Source organism: Centroberyx affinis, unplaced genomic scaffold (assembly GCF_046629955.1).
Source record: "Centroberyx affinis isolate AG114_WGS23_722 - 3 ecotype Tasmania unplaced genomic scaffold, CSIRO-AGI_Caff_v1 ptg001749l_1, whole genome shotgun sequence".
Taxonomy (NCBI): Eukaryota; Metazoa; Chordata; class Actinopteri; order Beryciformes; family Berycidae; genus Centroberyx; species Centroberyx affinis.
Window position 1 is genome coordinate 17376 of NW_027280151.1, and position 19436 is coordinate 36811.

At 42.2% G+C, this 19436-nt stretch overlaps 1 protein-coding gene across 2 annotated transcripts in view; it reads right to left on the minus strand.

The window, feature by feature from the left end:
- The window catches only part of LOC139652055 (alpha-actinin-4), a 35301-nt gene extending 16687 nt beyond the window's left edge, over positions 1 to 18614 (minus strand). For both annotated transcript variants that reach the window (XM_071528994.1, XM_071528993.1), the window contains exons 1-9: positions 18503 to 18614; positions 17337 to 17456; positions 12732 to 12818; positions 10805 to 10892; positions 9092 to 9170; positions 8556 to 8637; positions 5892 to 5977; positions 1159 to 1251; positions 196 to 321 (exon numbers count right to left, since the gene is read on the minus strand). In XM_071528994.1, coding sequence (XP_071385095.1) covers positions 196 to 321; positions 1159 to 1251; positions 5892 to 5977; positions 8556 to 8637; positions 9092 to 9170; positions 10805 to 10892; positions 12732 to 12818; positions 17337 to 17456; positions 18503 to 18527 — 786 coding nt within the window. In that variant the 5' untranslated portion in view covers positions 18528 to 18614. The remainder of the gene's footprint in view (positions 1 to 195; positions 322 to 1158; positions 1252 to 5891; positions 5978 to 8555; positions 8638 to 9091; positions 9171 to 10804; positions 10893 to 12731; positions 12819 to 17336; positions 17457 to 18502) is intronic.
- Positions 18615 to 19436: the final 822 nt, after the last annotated feature.

The window sequence follows — 19436 nt, forward strand, 5'->3', positions numbered from 1 at the left end:
GGCAACAAAATCTGTTTTTTCAGCACTTAAAATGATGAAAACAAGTCAATGTAAAAGTCCAGGGTTAGCTAGGGGATTGTTTCACACAATTCCCGCTATGATCTTGCCTTGATCTTCCACTGGAAAAAGCAAACAACCATTGTCCTGACTATTTTTTGGCAGCAGAAAGCATTGTGAAGCTCTTGAATTATGAACCTTGGGTGGTTTGTGGACGCGGCGGTAGTCTCTGAAGTCCTCCAGTTTCTGCTGCATCTCAGCCATGGTCTTCTCCGGGGCTCGGTTCTCCAGCCAGGGGATGGTCCGACGGATCCACTCCAGCAGCTGCAGACAGAGAGGAGGAGGAGGAGGAGGAAGACAGGAGGAGGAGGAAGACGAGTTAGGAAAGTAACCAGGTTGTAATCCATAGAAACCACAGAACAAGACTCCTATACTTTCTGCATTGCACAATTTCCTGCTCTTTCCAGACTATGAAAATGATGAAAAGTGGTCCAACTCAAGATCTTAGTAACTAGTTGCACAGCCTTTTTCAGTTTACTCAGGTTTTTTGATTAAGCACAAACTTCACAAACTTTTCTGATTCAGTTAGTTAAGTTAGGTCCATTCATTTCACATGCTGGTTCAATTTCTTTTCTAAATGAATAGTCAAGTTGGCCCAACTTTCTACTACACGTTGTACAACCTAACTAAAAAAACAGCTGTGCAACTAGTTACTAGTTAACTATTTATTTCCAAGTCCATGTGTCTCAATAAAATGTACTTGTTCAATCGAATAAAAAAGCAAAGAACAGAAACACTGCAATACAGAATTAATCTTATTTTGCATTTCAAAAGTTTGTAACAATGCTTGTTGCATTTTATAACAGCAGCAACTTTGAATATTTTTTTCTAAGAACGTTATTTATTAAAATGCTAAATTTCCCCGACCTTTTCAGGTAGAGATTTGGAAATTTTCAAATATGATTTCCATTTTTTTTTTTTTAAACTTTCCAACTTTTTTATACATTTCAAATCTGAGAATCAGTGAGACACAGACTACCTGTCATATTAAGGTCAATTAAATGAAAAGATAGAATACCAAGGATCTAAATAGAAATCAGTAAAGGTGGAAACAGTGTGTGTGTGGGTGTGTGTTTGTGTGTGTGCGTGCTGTATACTCACATCACTGGCCAGTTTCTCGTAGTCCTCCATCAGGTGTTCATTCTCCTGGTTGACGGCCAGCACCTTGCAGATACGATTGGCGGCTGTCTCGGCCTATCGTGGAGGAGAGCAGTGAGTAACGCTCGCACTGATTGGCTAAAACCCTGGGTCATCACATCACTGTGCCCAAAGCTTAGTGACAACATTCACTGTAGTTGAATATTCAAGACAGGAACACTACACCTTTATGTCACAAAATAAGACAAGCATGATGCTGAATCGCTCCAGTGCCTATTTGACTACTAGAGAGTCTATGTGTCTATTTGCCTAAGTGCCTATAGTTTTTCATTAGTGCCTCTATCTGGGTTTACTTAAACACTGTTAGACCAAAAACCGGAGTCTTAACTCTCCAAATTTGAGTGAACACACCCCACACACACAAGCAGTGACTTGGAGTAAATCTAAACACACGACCAGGCACAAATTATTGAAAAACAGTGCAAAAAACACAAAAAATGTATGTATTCAAAACCCTCATACGGGTTAGGTAAACATGCTCCTGGCTGCTAATGGTTAGTTCAATGTGCCGGTGTCACTCTGTGTGTTTTAAAGCTCCATGCGTCTCCTGTCAAAACCCAGGAGTCAGTCCATACAGCTAGTTACAGGTTCTGTGGCGCTGTGGTCCCAATCACTGGGTCTGCCTAGGATATTACACTACTGAACCACTGGAATAAAAAACAACACAGTACACACACTTTATCAAGTGGATAAAATACTTACTGGATAATAAGATTTCACAGTTTATTTAGTCTATCCTAATTATTACCTAAATCACTTTCTGTATAAAAACATATTCATTTTACTTATCTTTTTTAAAGTATTCCATATATCTAAATCATGTCACATATTAAAACAACTACTATTCAAAACACCAAAATTCATTGAAAACCATTTATGGATGAAATGTTAATAGCTGGAGAGAAATTAGAGAGACATTTATCAGTGTTTCCCATAATTATAAAGCCAAACAGGTCCTGGTTTCCCAAATCCACATTAGCAGTGTGATCTTTTAAATAGTTTTTTTTCTCCCCCCCACTATGTTTTTCCATTATGCTTGGTGCACAGTTGGATTAAATGCAGGTACACTAGAAACTAATGAAAACCCAAAGAGTGCAAATACTCTACCGTACCCATAGTAGGTCCAATATGGGTACAGCATGGTATTTGTGTATTGGAAAGGCTCTGCACCAATCAAAGAGTACTAACGTGTGTTTGGGAACATCAGTCCACATCATACAGTAAATCAGTTGTGGGGAAACACTGTAAAGGTCCAGTCTCTAGGGGTGAGCATAGAAATAGAAGCAATAGAAAGTGTTTGTTGTCGTTTGTTTTCAGGGTTCCCACTGTCGCTCTGATGTAAAATTCAGTGACTTTTCCATAACTAAGCCGGAGCGCTTCAATGACCTGACAATTTAATTCCTTGCCTTCCTTTGTTTATGTTGTTTTTCTAAAGAGGTGAACAGGCTGGTTTACACTACACTTATGCTTGCTGTGAAAAAAAAAGACAGCTAAAAACCTCCATCTAATACACTGAGGTGACACCAAGTTGTAAATTACATTCTGGCAGATTTAGGGCTGGACCATATGGTTGAAATCAATATCACGATAGTCATAAGGATTTTTTTCAATATCAATATATATGACGATATGGCTCACATAAGCGAAATCATTAAATAATCAAATTAATGTTCATCATATTGAACTGAATGGTAATATTTGGTGTGATGTCAAACTAAACTGAAATTTTCACATAATATTCCTACCATACTTCATTTTGTCTGAGTTTCTAAATAAAATTGGCTTGTTCTCATCAGTTCAGACAGCAGAATTGTGCGTCTCGATATCCCAAAATCGGCATATCATCACAATATAATCCCACTGAAAGACGATAAATGATAATATTGAATTATCGTCCAGCCCTAGGCATATTCCTGCAAAGCGACCCATTCCTTGATATCCCCCGTCTTCTCCAGAGAATCCATCACAATCCCTGACTTTCCCTGTCTGGAAAACTAAACCTCGAAAACCTCCATGATATTCCGGAAATCGCAGGACCGATGGGAACCCCGGCGTGTTTTGTTTTGTGAGTCTGAGGCCATGGAGAGCTCACCTTCTGAGCGCCAGAGAAGGCGTGATAGAAGCAGGATACATAGGTCATTATGGCCTTCTCATCCGGCCTCAGCGTACCCACGATGTCTACGCATCACCCAGCACCCAGCGGGAGAGAGAGAGAGGGAGGGAGGGTGGCAGAGAGAGACAGAGAGAGAGAGAGAGAGAGAGAGAGAGTGAAGCCAAAGCTACCCAAAGCGAGGCGGCCCTCGCTCCCTAGCAGAGGGTGTGAGAGCGAAGTGTTTTTGGGGCGAGTTTGGAGGGAAGAGAGTGACACCCTCTTTAGATCCGCAGCTTCAGGAACCTCCAGATACCACCACCCACTGGGGCAGGGGGTGGGGTGTGTGAGGGGGGGGGGGGGGAATTTGGGGAGGGAAGAGGGGATGAGCGTCCTCTTGAAGGGAGAAGGGGGATGTTAGAGCCACAAGCTCACGGTTGGGACAAACACACACAAACGCACACTAATTGGGTGCATTTCAGGCTGCGTTCACACCCAGCAAGTTTGGAACGGTTTATTTCACCTCTGGGAGGGTTCGCTCCTTTAGATGGGTTCGTTTGTCCAGGTGAAAACAACGCAATTTAAACTCGGACGGCACCAAATAACGGCACTGAGACGTCTGAAAATGTGAGTCTCAGTCCTCCAACAAGAGAACTGTGGTGTGGTTTGTTAGGAGTGAGAAAGCAATCCAACCAACTGCAGGAAATGATCCCAAAATGCTAAGTTTCATGGGTATGAGAAGACGGATTTGACATCTGAAAGCCTGTGGAAGGCCTAGTCTGGACCGATGCTTCCTTACCTGGTATGAACACCAGAGAAGAAGAGTACAGACAAGTCCATCCTGCTGAGCTTAAGGCTTAAGACAGGAATCAGACGTCAACATGTGTCTCCTTAAACCAATAAAACTTTGCATTTTTTGGATTTGTTCCCCGAAGTCGGTTTGGATTATGTTCTCACTCCTAAAGATCCACACCCGCAAGAGGGCCGAACATTTCCAGGCGTCTCGTTATTTGTTGCAACCCAAATTCAAATCATTCTCCCCTCCCCAGACGAACCGAACTAAAAGGAGTAAACGCTCCAGAGTGTGAATAAAGCGCTCCCAACATGCTTGGTGTGAGTGGGATTTCATGGAGTGTGATGTTGGTAAATGAACTGGCAGAGAAATGTAATGCTGGCAAAAGCAGTAAGTTTGGAAATGTACGATTTTGTTTTTACACTAGCCCCGAGGTTTGCTATGAATACAAACTATCTCTGTAGCTACTGATTCTGTGTGAATAATTCAAGGACCGGAGCAGGAACAAGTTGTGCGTGAGCAAGCACACACACGCCCTCGCACTCATGCCCAGATCTGTCCGACTGTCACACACACACCATCTTTCTCTAACACACACACACACACACACACACACACACAGACCTCTCCTGAGACTGCGGCACACAAACAAGTTCTGAATGAGCTCGAAAATTAATTAGAGGAAGAAGAGCAAAAACAAGAGACGCATCAACTGGCTTCCTGTCAGAGGCCTACAGGGAGAGGAGGGGAGAGGAGAGGAGAGGAGAGGAGGGATGGAAGGAGAGGAGAGGAGAGGAGAGGAGAGGAGAGGAGAGGAAGGAGAGGAGAGGAGAGGAGAGATGGAAGGAGAGGAGAGGAGAGGAGAGGAGAGGAGAGGAGAGGAGAGGAGAGGAGAGGAGAGGAGAGGAGAGGAGAGGAGAGGAGAGGAGAGGAGAGGAGAGGAGAGGAGAGATGGAAGGAGAGGAGAGGAGAGGAGAGGAGAGGAGAGGAGAGGAGGGGAGGGAAGGAGAGGAGAGGAGAGGAGAGGAGAGGAGAGGAGAGGAGAGGAGGGATAGAAGGAGAGGAGAGAAGAGGGAGAAGAGAGGAGAGGAGAGGAGAGGAGAGGAGAGGAGTAGATAGACGACCGTGGGAGAGAACAGAGTAAAAGACGGAGATAAGAGAGAATAGCAAAAACAGTTCCTCTTACGTTCGTTAGAGTCTGGCTCCAAAAAGACTCCAAACCACAAAGTCAGTGGACCACAACCCAACTTCTGCTAAAAATGTAAAGTCAATCAATTTTTTCAACAAGAGGTTTTGGTCTCAGTAGCTAATTTCCCTTCTTCAAAATTGTGTCTTTATGGCGATTTTCAAAATAATTGTGCCATTAACAGGATATAAAGGATGTGAAACGGGGTTGTTTTCCGAGTGATTGACAGGTCGCCTGTCCAGTGACCGACGGTTACGGACCAACAACACGACGACCCTCTGCCTCTCTTTGGCTGCTCCGGCGAAATGCTTCAATATTTCCAACAGGGCCAATGCTATATGATTCTTTATTATGGAAACTAGAATCGCAATATACCATTGGAAAATATTTACTGCTTTCACCAGCACAGTTAGATGAAGTGTGTGCATGTGTGTGTGTATGTGTGTACAGTATGTGTGTGTGTGTGTGTGTGTGTGTCTGTCCCAACACAACCAGGTTCCTTGGTGAGGCCCAGCGCTGTAGAGAGAGAGAGAAGCCATGCTGGAGAGGTTGTTAGTGTCCGGGGTTAAAGGTCAGGGGTCACAGGGGTCACAGGGGTCAGAGGGTACCTTCTGCGCTCCAGAGAAGGCATGGTAGAAACTGGACACATAAGTCATTATGGCTTTCTCATCCGGACGAGCAGTGTTCACAATGTCTACAGGGGGAGACGGTGGTTATCAACACACACACACACACAGGACAAGATTATACACAAAATGCAGGGAACAAGACATTTAGGACTGTTACACACACACAGGAAAACACACTGAGATATTACACAGCCTGGCAAACACACACATTTAACAAGTTATCTGCTCACAGCCGGGCGGGATGCTCCAAAACATGGAGTCACAGGCAAAAACAAACAAATACACTGACAAGAAGGTGGACATGGAGCTAAACATACTAAACATGCTAGGGTTAGACCGATATAGCGGTTTATTGGCCTTTTATTAAATATCAGATATCAGCCAGTCAGTGTCGTCCACTGCTGTTATGATGCAGGTTCGTCCTGACCACCGATACAGAAAAACAGGCTGGAAAAAAAAATTTGATTTTCTTTGCACATTTTATATTTTTCAGTTAATTATCAGTATTGGCTTTTGTACATTAATTCTTCATTTAAAGGCAGTAATGTATCCCAGAGTGGGTCTCCCTGCCTTAAAGAGCTGCTGACACTAAAATAATTTGATTAGTCTGGGTTTCAGTGGAGAGTTTTTGTGTCCCATGAGGGTCTAAATGCTGTTTCAGAGGCTTTTCCACCCTGACAAGAAGAAAATTCTGGGGGGAAACACCAAATGGTCAAATTTAAAAGATATTAAATCAACTATCGGCAGTTTCAGTTCAAAAATATCACTATTGGCCTTCATAAACCCATATCGGTCAAACCCTAATACATACAGCTAAAGACGTATTCAGACAGTTTACTGTACATTTGCATTACAATCCGAAGCACTAGAGGGGATAGAAGAGAGGGATGAACACGTTAATAAGGGAAGGGGAGGAAGGAGGGAGGGAGGCTCCATTGCTCCGCTCTCCCATCTGCTGCTGTAAGTCATGTTGAGCTGCAGAACAGCGGCCTCGTTTACATTCACATCAGAAACGTGATTATATAGTGATTAAGGCAATAATTCAACTAAGCCAGGATCCATGTAAACACCATACTCTGATCATATTAATATGATCATGCTCTTAGTAGAAGTAAGAATAATCGCAGGACAATATACCGAGTACTTCAGTTTTATTCCTCCGATTCTAACAGACAGCAGTTAGGACAGTGGTTCGCAACGTGGGGTCCAGGGACCGCCAGGGGGTCCTTGAGGGGGTTCCAGGGGGTCCGCAGCATATTGATGTATTGTTAAACTTCTCCATTATTTAATTTACAAGAAGTAATGTATTAAGAGAATGTAGAAGAATGACTGTTTTGATCATAGTTTCTCTGTTATCTCTCTACCTGCAATACAGACAGTCATGGGATTCTGGACAAAATCGTATCTGACAATAAGAATATTCTCTGATTTGGGTCCAAGAGACAAAATCTCATCAAATGGGGGTCTAATGTGGGACTAAATTAGGGGTCTTTGATGTAGAAAAAGGTTGAGAATCACTGAGTTAGGACACGTTTACACCTTAATGTTGCATTTCTTGAACTGTGGTCAAGTGTCCAGCTCTTAAGTGTCATGTGGAGGTGGAGAGGAGCTTTAGTCTGTACTGGGCTGGACCAAGATGGAGGCAGGAGTAATGATTTTGGAGTTTGGGAGAGACGGACTTCACTTGTTTTTGTTTTTTTTTAGACGGCAGTTAAGGTGATATTAAAAACTGAAGGAGTTTGGATTTGTCAGAACAACTGTCTGTCAGAAAGCACTGAAGCCTGCAGACTACAGAGTGAAAAAGACGTGGTGGTTATTATTATATTATTATTATACTATTATTATATATATGTATTTTTTTTATATATGCATGAGTGTATGTATGTAGATGCGCATATATATGTATGTATGTATGTGTGTGCATATATGTATATTTATATTATTATTATTACTGTTATTATAATTTATTTTTATTGTTTTTTTATCATTTTATTAATATTATTATTTTATTTATTTTTTTATTTTTTATAATTAATGTCATTTTCAAGGTACCTGCATCCCTCACATTGGGAAAAAAAAAAAAAAACTTGGTCACAAAAAAAAAAAAAAAGACAGTGGTTCAGAATCAGGCTGTAACTGGTGTGGAAAAACTGGATCATGGCAGGAAGAAGAAAAAAAACAAAACTGATTCCCACAATTCTCTCTGGATACTAGACAGAAGGACTTGACTCATATAAATTGGATTATTACGGGGAGTTGTCAAATTATGCAAACATGTAAACGGCTTAATTGGATTATTGCCCCTTACTCACGGGTTTGGCAATAGTCGCATTATTGTGCGCATGTAAACATTGCCAGTGATTCAACACAGTATATAAACAGTATATTGGATTATGGTAACATCTCTCTCAAATAGGAAAACATAATAACATAATATTACTTACACACACACACACACACATTTCATCTCTCAGACACACCAGTTTAACCAGTTTACTCACTTACACACTCAACAAATCACCATGATAATAACCATGAACATGCCACTGGTTCTACATGAGCATTCACACACACAATCACTCCCACACACACACACACACACTCTCACACACACACGCTCAGTCTTGTAAACATCAGGCGTACCTTCTGCGTCCAACATCTTGGGGATGTCCAGGTACTTCTCGGCGACCTCGAAGGCGTTGTTCAGATTGGTCACCGGGTCGTCCTAAACAACCAATCACAGCGTTAAGAAGTCGGCAGAACTGGCCAATTAGAGCGCTAAGCCACACATGAGGAGTCAGAGGTAAAAGTGAGGTTAGGATTCAGACAGAGACTGGGGTCAGTGGATCAGTGGACTACAGTGGATTCTAGTTTAAAAAAAAAAAAAAAAAAAAAAAGGCACTGATGTTACTTTATTAGTCAAACCAGATGGGACCCGACTGGACCAGATGGCGAGGAGTTTCTCACATGACGACTCAGGTTTGTTGGAATAATATTGTTGGAAGAAAATATGTTTACTATTTAAGTTATCAGTAGAAAATTAGGCTACTGACAATTTCAGGCTTTAGTTGTTTGGGGCTCAAGAATGCTACAGCAAACCCTTTGGGCCTGGACTGGGTTCGGCCTGGGTTCAGGGTGTGTGTGTGTGGGTGTGTGTGTGGGAAGTGGAGCACACTCACCTTTCTGAGCTTGTCGTAGTCGATGAGCTCAGGTCTGTGTCTGTGGATCAGAGCGTTGAAGGCAAGACCGTCCTTCCAGCTGAAAGAGAGAGAGAGAGAGAGAGAAAGAGAGAGAGAGAGAGAAAGGTGAGTAGAGAATAAGGTATTTCTTCATAGGCAGGGAAGGAAATAAACACCAGCCACTCGCCAAATACTAGTAAACTTTGTCTCTCTAAGTTTGTCTTCTCGACCGGCCATAGTTAGCAGCCATCATTGAGACGTCAAATTCTACTCTACATCAGGTTTCAGGCAGACAAATTTAAGACTTTCTCAGAGCTTTTTATTCAATTTAACTTTATTTCAGACACATAGGTCCATATTAGCAAAAGGAAGAGAAATATAAAAGTACAATACGAGGACAAAACAGCACAGAAATATGTACGAGATCATGGCAGTTCACAAGTGATTGAAACACATACAGACATTTGTTCCACTGTTTCCAAAAACAAGAGGAATACCTTGCGTCACTTTGTGTAGGCTCAGTTAAAGCCATTCACTGCTTCCATGAATTGGATTTAAGACCAATTTAGCAACCAAAGTAAAGAAACAAAGCTGTCAAATCTAGCTTATTTCCAACTGAACATAGCCAATGGAAATTCTGAAATTATAAATGCACAGTATGAGAAAAAGGACAACAGGAAATTCATTTTGACGGGAAATAAGGTCCAACTGTGTTTAGTAAAGCAGATATAACTTTGTACTGCTAACTGGGTTTTGTAATAAGTCTTGTAAAGAGTGGACATGCACCGCAAAGAAACCTGTTGATGCATGGTGAAAAATAACTGTGTGTATACATTTCAGTACTTTACTTACTTTTTTCAAGTTATTTTAAGACTGTTCCAGGCTTTTTAAGGACTTGCAGATAGCCTGGACACATCATATTTGGCTGGTATGACAGTAAAAGTGGCTCATAGAGATAGACAGAGAGAGCAGTGAAACATGTCCTGGTTTCTCCACCAGGTGGCGTCCTTTCTACAGAATCACACCGTTATATTCCAGTGCAATATTCCTGGAGAGCGTTGACATTTGTTTGAAGCATCAACCATTATCTGCTTATGGTTTATGGCCTGTTTATGGATGACTGTTTCCGGTGTGTGTGTGTGTGTGTGTGTGTGTATGTGTGTGTGTGTGTGTGTGTGTGTGTGTGTGTGTGTGTGTGTGTGTGTGTGTGTGTGTGTGGTAGGGTTAGACTGATATATTAGCTTTTAATTAAATGTCTCTTCTGATATGATGGAGGTTCCTTCCTGACCACAGCTACAGAAAAACCTTTGCACATTTTATTACTCATTTAATTTTTCCAATAAGGTTTTCAATAAATTAATTCTTAATTTAAAAGGCGGTAATGTCTCCCAGAGTTTCCCCCTGTCACCGAGTAGGTGCTGTGGGTCACTCTGCCTTAAAGAGCCACTGAGACTAAAAGGATTTCATCAGTCTGGGTGTCAGTGGAGAGTTTTAGTGTCCCATGATGCTCTGGGTGCCGTTTCAGAGGCTTTTCACTTTTTGATAAGGAGAAAATTCTGAGGGAAACACTGAATACTTGGAATATTTTGGCATCAAAATGATCAGATTAACCGGCAGCTTCAATCCAAAAATAACCCAGATTGGTCAAACCCTAGTGTGTGTGTGTGTGTGTGTGTGTGTGTGTGTGTGTGTGTGTGTGTTTGTGTGTTTTACCTGATGTGGAAGTTCTGGACGTTGACATTCTTGTAGGGAGCGGTCTTCCTCTGGCACCACAACAGAAGACCCTCCTTAGCCGAGGTTTCTGCAAGGAGGAGGAAGAGGAGGAGGAGGAGGAGGAGGGGGAGGGAGGAGAGGAGATGAAGATGAGGAGGAAGAGGAAGAGGAGGAGAAAGTCTACGTTAGTCTGATCCAAGAAATGTTGCTTCGTCACATGAGGCAGCGTGGTTGATTCCGGGAAAAGCCACTGGAAGCTGACATCACTCATTTCATTACAAAATACGCAATTAAACCAGTGGTGGAAGAAGTACTGAGATCTTTTACTTAAGGAAAAGTAGCAATACAACAATGTAAAGATACTCCATTACAAGTAAAAGTCCTGCATGCAAAATCTTACTTAAGTAAAAGTCCATAAGTATTGGCAGCAAAATGTACTTAGAGTATCAAAGAAAACATACTCATTATGCAAACTGTCCCCATTTAGAGTTATATTTTTCATAAATGATTGGAATATTAATACTGATTTATTGACATACATGTACATGTAAGCAGTATTTTAAAGTTGTCAATGTGAAGCTAATCTTAACAATTTAGCTATACTTTTGGGTAGTCTAATCTATAACAATGCTATTTTATAGTTATTTTTATAAAGATGATCAAATGTTTTAAATATAAAATATTGATCTGAAAAGTAACTAGTAACTATAGCTGTGAAATAAATGTAATGGAGTAAAACGTACAATATTTCCCTCTAAAATGTAGTGGAGTATAAGTACAAAGTAGCATAAAATGGAAATACTCAAGTAAAGTACAAGTACCTCTAAATTGTAGTACAATACAGTACTTGAGTAAATGTACTTATTTACTTTCCACCACTGAAAAGAACCAATCACAATCAAGTAGAACACAACATGACTCATAACCCAAGTCCACGCCCCAACACTAACGAGTTTTTGAACAGCCACCCCCGGGCCATATCGGCTCTGTGATTGGTCGAACAACTCTCCAATCAACACTCGTCAACTCCAAATAATTGTTTTTTTTTAAAAATCACTTATTCACACTGGAAGATTTTCTGTGTCGGCAGCGTTTGAGCTTCAGGAGGGTTTGAATAAATGGTTTGAAATTGTCATGTAGCGTGCTGATATTTTACACAAAGCATCACTTAGTAGCAGAAGTAAATGTAGCAGTAGTACTAGTAGTAGTACTAGTAGCAGTAGTAGTAGTAGTAGCAGCAGTAGTAGTAGTAGTACTAGTACTAGTAGTAGTGAGTGCTGAGTAGTTTTCAGTCTCACATCATCAGTCTGTGGAGTTTGACCAGTGAGTAGTCATGTAGGGCAGACCTGCTTTATCTTGGCTGTATTCCACTACTACTCACCCTGTGTGTGTGTGCGTGTGTGTGTGTGTGTGTGTGTGTGTGTGTGTGTGTATGTGTATGTGTATGTGTGTGTGTGTGTATGTGTGTGTGTGTGTGTGTGTGTGTGTGTGTGTGTGTATGTGTAGCTCTAGCCCTGTTACTTCCACTCTAGTTCCCACAAGATTTCTTCAGCTTGCACATCTGGGGAGGAGGAGGAGGAGGATGTGAGTGTGTGTGTGAGTGTGTGTGTGTGTGTGTGTGTGTGTGTGTGTGTGAGAGTGTGTGTGTGAGTGTGTGTGTGTGTGTGTGTGAACACCAGAGACTACTGCAGGTGGCAGCGACCTAATTAGACTTTCCTCCTGACCTGAAGGTTGCTGGTTTGATTCCCTGGACCTCAACCGCTGCCTGCTGTGAGTGTGTTCATGTATGTACACCCCCCCCCCCCCCCCCCCCCCCCCCCCCCACACACACACACACACACCCCTAACTGTGCTCTGTCAGCTTGCCCGGTCAGTCATCTTAAATGAACTGATATTTTTAGACCAAACCACAGGCAGGCAGTCGTACCTTCTACAGAGATGTCCTGGATGGCGAAGCGGAGGATGATGGTCCAGATCATTCCCAGGGTCATCTTGGCGTTCCCGTCCACGATTTCTGCACCACACAAAACAACACACCACTTCCATCAGTGATAATTATCATATTTGTTAAGATTAAAGTGTCTCTAAACATAATTTCTACACAATACAAAACATCAGAAAAATCAGAGATGTTAAAATCAGAGATGTTATACATCAGAGATGTTCAAATCAGAGATGTTATAAATCTGATATTTTAAAATCAGAGATGTTATAAAAGAGAGATGTTAAAACCAGAGATGTTATAAATCAGAGATGTTATAAATCAGAGATGAAATGGGTAATATTGGCATTATTGCACACTATGATTACAGTGTTTCACAAAAGAAAACATCAGCTATACAAGCGTTGTTCTAATTACCATAAAGGTTATGATTACAGTGGTCCTATCGACCATTTCTACACCACAGATCTTCTATATCAGTATTGTTTTCACAATCATACATCTGTTCTTTCCTTAAGTAATACCAACACACCCACACACACACACCCACACACACACACAACTACAATCTAACAAACATGAAAATCCCATAGCTGCCAATTCTCCATTTTTTCCTGGTAGTCTCTTCATTTCAGTTTGAACATAATTACGACGGTTTAACTGTCTTTTTTTAAGAAAATAAACTGGTCCAAAGGATAAATGTCCATTATATTTTTTTACAAGTCAGTGTTGGTAGATATGAAATCCATTCGGTCAGCACTTGCAAAATACATGTAGCATTGTATAATCCATCATATAGATTAGGAGACAGACATATCTATGCGTTTGAAAGAGACAAATGACTTTTCTATCCAGTATATTGTGTTATAAAGGCTGACTCTGTGGCCTGGGAGAGTGTGTGCAGTGGAAACTATTTTACACATTTTTACTCTAAACAGCAAAGCTTCAGCTAACAGTGAAAAACGAAAAAAAAAAGGTCAAATTGTATTATGTATTCTGTATGGTGCTCCATTTACAGCCAGGCAGGAAGAAAACCTGCCAGTTTTTAAAATATCATTATCTCAGTTTCCCTCCACAATCCATAGATAGTTGGAATGGTAATGAACACACACACACACACACAGACACACACACACACAGACACACACACACACACAGACACAGACACAGACACAGACACAGACACAGACACAGACACAGACACAGACACACACACACACAGGTGTCAGTCAGTCATGTGGAATGTCACTGAGAAGGCATGTAGTCCGGGTTAGATTCCTCTCATTTTTTTTTTACACGCATTCTGAGATTATTTATCTTCCAGTCGTCATCAGACCTTCAGTCCATCCTTTCATCTTCCCCCCCCCCCCGCCTCGCCCTCCGGTCCATCACTCACTCTCTCTCTCTCCCTGTCACGCTGTCATGTTCATCTTCTGCATCGCTTTCATTCTCGTGTCTAAATTACGCAACTCCTCACGCTTCGTTTTATTTCTAAGCTGCTCAACTAATTTCTTTCTTTCTTTCTTTCTGTGTTAAAGCTTCTACATGTCAATCTGTCACTGTCAGATTCACTGTCACAGACCTCGGTGTTATTACTGAGACCGCGGTGGAGACGACTGGCATAAACCCCTGTTGCTTCCAGTTGCAAATAGAATGTTTTCTTTCATTTTACTGAAGAGGGTCGAACACGTTGGAAGTCATTTCTCCATCTTCCTTTCCCTCCTTCCACCATCTGCTGCCAGAAACTCTTCCAGCTTTAGCTCCGTTTGCTCTGGAAGAACAGAACCTCTTCCTGTTTTGTGCCGTAAAGCGATCCAGCAGATTTCCCTCCAGATCCACCAGGTGGAGAAACAATGGAGGATGCAGAGTAGAGGCTGATAGAGGCTGACAACTGATAATCTGGTTTGTTTACGGTGATTATACTGACGTCTCTAAATTTATGTGGTAATGATTTATTGATGTTAAAATGCTACATGTTGCACCTTTAATCTCCCCTTTACCTTAACTGGTAACACTTTGCAATAAGGGTACATTAATTAAGGATTAGTTAATGCTTATTAAGCATTAACTAACCTTTAATTAACAGTTAACTAATGTGTCTTGTAGTCATTTACTGATGGTGTTCATGTTAACTAAGGTATTAATTAACTAATTAACTAACCCTTAATTAATGTACCCATATTGTAAAGTGTTACCCATGAACTCTTATTGTGTTTCTCCTCCTTCTTCTTATCCCAGTGGTTCCCAAACTGGGGATCAAGGACCTCTTGGTGGTCCTTGAGAGGCTTCCAGGGGGTCGCCAGTAAAAAGAGGACTTCTTTAATTTTTCCTTCACTATTATTTAGCCAGAATAGAAGAATATATATCCCAACAATAGGAGCATGACTCTCCTGTAGGTGGGGAGCTGATAATGGAACATGAAACCTCTCATCAGGACAGACAGCAGTCCTTCACTAAATCTTATCTAACCAATTTTTCAGATTGGAGGTCCCAGGGACAGAACGTGATTAAATGGAGGAGTGTGAACCGGTGTGTGTCAGGTTCAACAGTCCTTGACATGAAAAAGTGTAGGACGCCCTCCTCTCTCTCCTCTCATCTCCTCTCATCACTCCATTTTTTCCCCTCCATTTTCTCTGTCGGCATTTTTCTCTCTGTCAGTTTCCACTGAGTGACCTTTTGTGGGCTGATGGTCTACGCATGGCCAGAGAGTGCGTGTGAATATGTATATATGTGTGTGTGTGTGTGTCTGTGTGTGTGTGTGTGTGTGTGTGTGTGTGTGTGTGAGAGAGTTAGTGCACGCTTGCAAGTGGTATATGTGTTTGTGGTGTGCAGAGTGTGTGCAGGTTCGCAGTGTATGAGTGTTTCTGTGGTGTGTGAATGCTGTGTGTGTGCATGCAGTGTGTGTGCATGCAGTGTGTGTGTGTATGCATGCAGTGTGTGTGTGTGTGTGTGTGTATGCATGCAGTGTGTGTGTGCATGCAGTGTGTGTGTGCCTGTAGGAGGGGCATCAGTCTAAGCAGTGTCATGCTGCAGGAATGAAGGGTGGTGGGACAGCCAGGTCGTTTGTCATGATAGAGTAGGAGAAAGGTCATCGTCCTCCTGCTGACACACACACATTCACTCTCTCCTGTCTCACACACACACACACACACACACACACAGGGCCGTTTCTCTGTGTGATATAGTGGCCTAGTCAAGGACCTCTGTCCCCTCTCACAACTCAGATCAGAACCAATCCGCAGGACAAAGAGAGAGGGAGTGTGTGTCTGAGTGTGTGTGTGAGACCAGTTTGGAAGAACATTTAGTCTTATGAGTACGAGTTATGACTTTATAACTGTGTGTGTGTGTGTGTGTGTGTGTGTGTGTGTGTGCGGGAGTGAGTTTCTTTTCTCTGACAAAGTCAACTAAGGAGCCGCTTTACCCCCCCAGCTAGGGCTGTTTGCTTCCAGAAAAGAAAAGACAACATTTTTCTCGATTCTCGATTCCAAAAACTAAAACATAAGGGGATTCAAGCAGATGTTATAAAATAATCAGTGCAATCATATTTGTTGATCTTGTTTTGTTGTAAGCTGGTCTTTTGTCGTAAATTTTACATTTTACTTTGTTTTCATCTTTCTCTCAGCTAAAACACCGCCACACTACCGATGTGTGCGGTGCAGGATCAGGCATTTTCTCAACAGTCAGCGTCGGTGTCTGATACCTGGTCTCATCTCCTCCTCTCCCGCTCTCTCACTCTGTTGCCGGGCAAACTTGAGCCACTTGTACATTTATCAGAACGGCCAGAGAGGGGTCCGGCTCTGGGTTTCACTCGTACAAAACACGCTACATTTTCTGTACTGTGTTGGAATCGACTCCGCGGCTTCGGAGTCGGTTCTCGATTCCCAAATGCCTGGAAGTGAAGAATCGATTCTTCCCAGGCAGCACCACAACAAAGAAGGTCTTTTGGAGTTCACAGCTTGTTTTTTTTTCCTCTAAATGCACACACACACACTCCACTGCTGCGAGCATGGAAATCCTGTTCGATATGAGGAAAGTGTGTTTTGACGTGCCGCACAAAGACTTCTGCTCCCCTAGTGAAACTACGTGCTGAACGTTCAATTTTCCGCACACTTACCTGCATGCAATTTTCATATTTACGGCTGAGTTCTCCGTCTCAGTAACCATCATCATGTTATTCAGCTGCAGCTGTCTGTAACGCTCAGCAGTAAATATGAAGACTGCAGGGATCTGAGTGGGTGGAAGTTCCCTTTTCTCTTGGGGCCATGAATGTGTAAGAAGGATCAAGATGGATGAATGAGACTGTGGTTCTCAAACTGGGGTCTGGGGACCTCCAGAGGGACCTTTAGGGTGTTCCAGGGAGTCTCCAGTATGTGAGGAATAGTTTAATGTCGCTATTATTTCATTCACTAGAGATTAGCGCTGTGCAATTCTCTAATAAATCACAACTCAGGGCAAAAATATTATGTAACGGTATCAAATGGGGATCTGAAATAAGAGACTATGAGAGAGATAATGCAAGTTCATATGCGTGTGTGTGTGAGCGTGCATGTGTGTGCATGTGTGTGTGTGTGTGTGTGTGTGTGTGCTGACCCTCTGCTCCGATGGACACCAGTTTGACTCCCTTGCTGGCGATGAAGTCCAGAGCTTTGTTGACGTTGTTGATCTTGTGCACCCTCATCTTGCCTCGCTCAGGCTTGGGTAACCGTTCGCCTGCGGAGACACACACACACGCGCACACACACACACACACACACACACACACACACACACACACACAGGGGAGGGAACAAAAGTGTGTGAGTTAGCTCCTGTGGTGACAAGAGGACAGCATGTTTCCACAGGCTCAGCAGAATGACAGACAGTCAGTTAAAGTTACAGCGGCAACATTAGCGTCCCGTACAGCAGGGAAAAGAGAAATAAATATGAAAAAAATAATCCATACGTTCACCCAAATTTCATTATGGAATGGCAAAACGTTAAATGATGATCTAGTGAGCTGATAAGAACAGTTTTCCTGCTACAACCTGCACATAAATACAACAGACTAGAGGAGGAACGGCGTCACACTGGACTGCAGACAGTCTGCAGCAGGGTGTTCCCAAGTGTTTTTTTGGCCGGTGACCCAAACTGAGGCTGGAACCGAGCGACCCACCCTGCTCCGGACAATGACGCTGTGCATCCTTCACATCTCAGTGTTTACAGACAGATGGAAACATTTCAGCTGTGAGTGACAGCTCAGAAACACAAATCAGTGACAGATGTGTGCAGACGGCCGCACGGCTTTCCCAGTGTCGGCCGTTTCAGAATACGTTTTTCTAGTGATGGGACAATATATAGAAATTCAATATATCGCGATACAAAAATGTGACAATCCGTATCGTGGGTCAGAAAAATGAATGGTGATATCAGCTCCATGTTATTCTGCTGTAGGAATCACAAATGAGACTCTTGACCATCACAGTTTCACAAGCTCTCCATCCAAATTCTATTATTGTCACTTTGTAATGACATTTTTAAATTGTTGTTTACATTCCAGCGAGCCAATGGCATCGCTACAAAGATTTGAGTCTCAGAAATAAACAGAATTCTGCACAGTCAGACTTTGTTGTCACTGAACTTTTATTGATCACATCGTATCGTGGTCGTACTGAATCATGAACCTCAGATCGCGTATCGAATCGTATCCTCCTGAGATAAGCAGATCGTCCCGTCACTATTATTTATTTTTTTGTGTCCCTGTTGTGCAGCTGGCGTACCTGAGATGACCTCCAGCAGCAGCATGAGTTTGAGGCCATCCCTGAAGTCCTCCTCGATGTTCTCGATCTGGGTGCCGGCCTTCCTCAGGTGGGAGTTGCACCAAGCCGTGAACGTCTGCACAGAGACAGAGAGAGGAAATACATGGTGACTATTTGTTTACATTTGTTTTGTTTTTTTGGGTTTTTTTTTTTTTTACAGCTTTCATGAAACATAAAGCACTTTGAACTGAGAACAAAAAAGTTGAAATTCAATTGGCAGGAAGGGAGGTCAGAGAGTTCCTGCGACATGACAGGGAGTAACAGGATACAGGAGGAGGAGGGGGGGGGGGGGGGGTTTACTGCACCAACCAGCCACTGAAAAATGAGAGGGGAACTTCCTGATACTTCTGATCCACAACAACAAGTCAAGCCGTCTGTCACAAAGATGGAATATATATGAAAAATATGTGCAGCTGGGCAATATGATTGAAATCAATATCACTTATATTATATTATCACATATATATCACAATATGGCTCACGCATGCAAAATCAAAAAATGTTAAATAATCAGATTAACATTCATCCCACTGAACTGAAAAGTAATGTTAGGTGTGATGTTAAAACTGAAATTTTCAAATAATATTCCTTTGAGTTGTGTGTCATGGTTTCCCAAAAATCACCCTGTCATCACCGTATGATTCGGCCCTTACCGTTAATCAATAAATATGGCGATGCAATTCACACTCTAGTTTCAAGTGGGTTCACTCTTCCTCAGGCATCATCATCACGTTTCCTATTTTTCTACTTTTTTTGCCAGATAGGGAAATCTCTGCCCTTCTCCACAACCTTCGTACTTGTATTACACACACACACACACACACACACACACACACACACACACTCGTATTACTAAATCTAGCCTCATCCTGGAGCTCCGGCTCAAAAAAAAAAA